The sequence below is a fragment of the Gadus macrocephalus genome, chromosome 23 (assembly GCF_031168955.1).
Source record: "Gadus macrocephalus chromosome 23, ASM3116895v1".
Lineage (NCBI taxonomy): Eukaryota > Metazoa > Chordata > Actinopteri > Gadiformes > Gadidae > Gadus > Gadus macrocephalus.
The window spans coordinates 9,991,914-9,997,366 of NC_082404.1; the positions used below are offsets into that span (position 1 = coordinate 9,991,914).

The 5,453-nt window shown below is 41.6% G+C and overlaps 1 protein-coding gene across 1 annotated transcript in view; it reads right to left on the bottom strand.

Annotated features, from left to right (window-relative positions):
• Window positions 1-2,732: 2,732 nt before the first annotated feature.
• LOC132452426 (double-stranded RNA-specific editase B2-like) overlaps window positions 2,733-5,453 on the bottom strand; it is an 11,222-nt gene continuing 8,501 nt past the window's right edge. The window contains exon 3 of the mRNA XM_060045053.1: window positions 2,733-4,404. Within this exon, the coding sequence (XP_059901036.1) occupies window positions 4,184-4,404 (221 nt within the window). The 3' untranslated portion in view covers window positions 2,733-4,183. The remainder of the gene's footprint in view (window positions 4,405-5,453) is intronic.

The window sequence follows — 5,453 nt, forward strand, 5'->3', positions numbered from 1 at the left end:
ATTCCACAAAATTGAGGGTGTGAACGTACTGCTATTGCTAGAGGTTTGATTGCTAATGTAAACAGAAGGGGAGAAAGAGGACATCCTTGTCTGCAACCTTTACTAGTTCCACAACCAAATCTTTCTAGAATATTGAAAAGATAAGGCCATGTGACCCTATCAAAGGCCTTTTCAGCGTCTAACGTTAGAAGTGCTGTATCTGATATTTCTTTGTTAGCATAAATTATATTCAGTACTCTTCTTACATTGTGGAAACCTTGCCTTCCTGTAATAAAACCGTTTTGATCTTTATTAATGATATTTGGTAATAATGTCTGTAATCGTTTTGCAATTTATCTTCAGGTCCGAGTTTAATAAACTGATGGGTCTCATGTTCTCACACTTGTTCGAGGGTTTGCCTGGTTTTGGCAGTCAAGTAATTACAGCACTGTTCATAGCTGGCGGAAGCCATTCTGAGATGACTCTAGAAACATTTCAAGAAGTGATGTTAGTAATTTGCTCTTACATTTTTTATATAGATCAATAGGAAGACCATCTGGTCCTGCACTTTTTCCGGGTTTCATACTATCGATAGCCTGCCCAATTTCTCCTTTATTAATTTCTAAATCAATATCTTCTTTTTGTTCATTTAGGATACTTGATATAGCTAAGTCATCTAAAAACCTATTTAAATTGTGTACATTGGTTTCATTTATTGTGTCATACAATTCTTTATAATAATCTCTAAAGGCATCATCATTTCTACAGGATTGACTACAGTGGGCCCATTAGATATAATGGTGGTGATTGATGTTCTAGTTTGTAGTTGTTTAATCTGCCATGCTAATAATTTACCCGACTTATCGCCTTGTTCATAAAAAGATTGCTTCAGTCTTAGAAGACTAGATGCAGCTCTGAAAACAGGCAACTTATCATATTCAGCTCTCAAAATAACCAAATAATTTCCATTTGTTGCTCACGTTTCTCATAGATTTTTTCCTGAAGAATCTTTATTTTATGCTCCAATTGTAACCTCTCCTCACACACCTTTTTGGATTTAGAGCCTGTATAACTTATAATATGCCCTCTGAGAAAAGCTTTAAATGCTTCCCATTTTATACAAGCAGATGTTTGTGTAGTATTAATTTCAAAGAATTATCTGTTTTTCTATATATTTTACAAATTCTTCATCTTGTAAGCATTTGGCTGAAAGTGCCATCTAGTTGGATCTTTTGCCATTTGTTTATTGACATACACTAAGCTACATGGTGCATTATCTGAAACCACTATATTACCATAGTGACAGTTATTAATTTTGGACCGCATCCAATAAGAGTAGGCTTTAGCTTGTGATTTCAATTCTCTCCATATGTCTAGCAGATTCAATTCTTTAATAAAATGGTTTATAACTGATCCCTCTACACCTGTTGTGTGATTGACCTACTCCTGTGGATCTATCCAAACTGGGGTTTAATGTGCAGTTAAAGTATCCTGCTATTATGTGTTGTCCTGCAAATGATGAGATAGAAAGGAACAGATCTACAAAAAATGTAGGATCATCAATGTTAGGACCATACAGATTTACTAAATTTAGATTTACTGTTAACAAAGAGCCTTGTACTATCAAATATCTTCCCCCTCTATCTTTGATTACGTTTTTCATTTGAAATGGGACAGTATTATGAATAAGAATCATCACTCCTCCAGCCTGGGATGAGCAAGAAGCTGCCTTGCCACCTTCTCCTGATTTTTTTATTGTCCTCCTCTAGAAGATGGGTTCCTTGTAGAAATACAAATACAACCCACGCGTAGGCCTAAGTGACAGTAAGTTACATATATATATGAGCTCAATGTGTATAATGCGTATGTTTTGCATGTGAATGTATGTCGGCCACACTACAAGGTGTGCATGCGCGCCAGTGTGATTTGGCCCCCACCATTGTCTATCTGAATCTTCTTTATGAACTCTTGTACCTCGGCAGGGGTATTGAAAGTGTAGGTTTGTTCTTTATGTGTGACCAGCATCTTCGCAGGATGAATCACTCCATGTCGGATCCCTAGATTTCGCAGGTCCTTTTTTTTCCTCAGTTGGTTCATTCCCGTAGCCAAGTCCAGGTAAAACCGTATTTGCTGGTCCTTGTACCGAATGTCCGTGCAGCAGCAACAACTGCCGTTTGCTGTTTGCCCTTGTAGATGAGGAACTTCACAATCAGAGTTCTCGGCGGCATCTTGGCGTCCCTCGCCGGTCCGATCTGGTGCGCCCTCTCAATGACCGCTGATGATTGTAGAGCCGCATCACCAAGCACCTCCGGTATCCATTTTTTCCAAAAAGGGGCACGCATCCCGTCCTTCGGCCCCCTCCGGTAGGTTAACTAGTCGCAGGTTATTTAGTCAGGACCTGTTCTCCAAAGCCATGAGCTTGTCCCTCAGCATTTTATTTTGTGACACCAGCGTGTGCACTTTAGCTTGCAAGTCAACAACGTCATCCTCGGCACTTGATGTACGCAGCTCAGCCTGCGATACCCGTTCGGTACAGTTACTTGTCTCCTTCCTTATATTTTCTATCGCCTTCAAAACTGTATAAAATGTTGACGAAAATGTATTTTTCATAGAGCTTAAAGCAGTCAGTACTGCGCCTTTCTCCGAAAAGTTCACCTTCTCCGCTGGCCTCCTCGGCCCCCTCCGCTGCCACCGCCGCCATGATGTTTTCGTTAGCTTGCTTTGCTTCGCTACGTACACGGTAGTCCGTTAACTTCGGCTGTGTAGGAGACGCTTGGCCTTGTTTTTGCCACCCCTTGGCATCGCGGCATACAATGTGAAACACGTCTTTTAGTGGCTGCCATAACCGGAAGTCTGTGACGTACACTTTTAATATGCCAGTTTATTAGTACAGGATTAGCTGACACATATGGGAAATCAAAACGCCGATAGCAACGCAAATGTTGCCGATGACCAATGACGCACACACATTATCACACACCGGCACAGACACACACACACACACACACACACACACACACACACACACACACACACACACACACACACACACACACACACACACACACACACACACACACACACACACACACAGTCTGGAATTATTTTTCCCTCTCTCTCACATAGACGAGAATCCATTTTTACAAATCTATTATAAATGCTGCAGTAAGGCCACAAAATCGATTTTGAGACCACCATCTGGACGTGCTTATTAGCAGTAACCCTGTGTTACATCTAAATGAATGAGAGGGAAATCTGCTGGTTATTGAGTGCAATGCAAAGCGAAAAAGTCTGGATTCTGTCCCATCTCTACCTATACGCCCATCTGGCACTCATCAAAGCGGTTAGACACTAGGTGCGAAGGCTCTCTCCTAGGCATGTGGCAATTTGCAAAGGGTTGATCGGTTTTTATACTACTCCGGTACAAAGGCGATTTTACCTAACTTACATTCAGAACACACTGTATCAACAGAGCGAGTGTAGACTTTTAAGACACGTTTGACTGTAAAACCACGAAGTGCCATAAATATATGGCCTGTTAAGCCCTTTGAGACTGTACCTGTGATTAAGGGCTATACAAATAAAATACAATTCAATTTAATTGAAAAAAGATTTAAATGGTCTGCTATGTCGAATGTGCGCTGCACTGCAATGCGGAAGAGGCCCTGAGAAAACCAGAAGGGTTAACACTCTGGCACATAGGAACATTCAGCCCAGCGGGACAATGAAAGCCTTTTTTGTGTATAAATGCGCGATAAAACTAATTTGCAAATAATCTGTTTTTTCCTGACTTGAGTACTGTGGATTAGTGCAAGCATCAAACACAGTCGCAAGTTATTTTTTTATCTCTTCCACTCGATGTTGGGTGAATGGTGAAATGATAGGCAGGAGAATGTCCGTAGAATACGTAGACCGCTGAAGTGCTGGATGGCAGTATTTGAATGTTTGAGCACGGAGGTAAGAAACCAAAGTTTGGGTCCCAGTCAAAGTTTGTTACGTAAATAAAAATAACAATAATAACAGAAAAAATTCAAATATTGAAAAGATTTCTTCATTATTCACAGACGATGTGCATCCAAAACCTCCTCGGTCAGTCACTCTTCTAACGACTACAACCAAAACAACTTAGCGGGCCAATCCCAGGTTGGGCCCCAGCGGCCCCACTTCTGGCTCTACCGGTAATGGAGGGACCCAGGGCCCTCCATTAGGGTATTGGACGCAGGTATATAACAAAAGCTTTAGTTCCCAGCACTGACCTGGAGATCTTGTCGGTGCAGGACATGGTGACCAGCTGTTCCCCCTGAAGGACCCCGTCCCAGGTCTGGACGGGCCCCCGGGACCGGACCGGGACCGTCCCCTCGCCCGACTCGATCTTGGTGCGCAGGTGGCTGTGCTGCTTCCGGCCCAGGTTCCTGCTGCTGTGCACTGGGAGACGGCAGGACAGACAGACAGACATGGAGACAGACACAAGAGAGACGGACGGACATAGAGACAGACACAAAGAGGGACAGACGGACATGGAGACAGACACAAAGAGAGACGGACGGACGTAGAGATAGACACAGAGAGAGACGGACGGATGTAGAGACAGACACAATGAAAGGAAAAAAGACAGACGGACACAAAGAGAGACAGACAGATATAAAGAGGGAAAGACAGATACAAAGAGAGACAGACGGACATGAAGACAGACAGACAAACACAAAAAGAAAGACAGAAAGAGACAGAAAGCAGACACAAAGAAAGAAAGAAAGAAAGAAAGAAAGAAAGAAAGAAAGAAAGAAAGAAAGAAAGAAAGAAAGAAAGAAAGAAAGGCAGACAGACACAAACACAACAAGAAAGACAGACATAAAGCAGACACAAAGAAAGAAAGAAAGAAAGAAAGAAAGAAAGAAAGAAAGACAGACACAAAGAGAGACAGAGAGATATAAAGAGAGAAAGACAAATACAAAGAGAGAAGGATGGACATGAAGACATAGAGAAACAAACACAAAAAGAAAGACAGAAAGACAGACATAAAGCAGACACAAAGATAAAAGGAAGGAAGAAAGAAAGAAAGACAGAAAGAAATAAAGAAACAGTACATCAGATTATGAGCCGTTATTCATTTAGAGCTATTCACTAAAGCATACTATATCAGGGCCTAATATCATTACATTCACATATTAGTATAGGTAATTGTGTTTTAACAGAGTAATTGCTGGCTGTAATTACTCAGACTATATTATATCAGGACTAAACCAATATTGCGGGGAGTCTTTTTGAGGGAGTCACCATGCAGGAAAGCGGTGGCAGTGAGTCGCGCTCAAGAGAGTATCCACAACATCCTACCTCTCATTATCTCTCCCTCCCCAGTTCAACTGAAGCCGGCAGAAAAGTGATACGTTTAATATTCCACATAATTGTTTACCTGCTTTCAACTCAGAGGCCTGCTATTTTGTATTATTCAGTCAAGTGGATTGGTGATGGTGGGG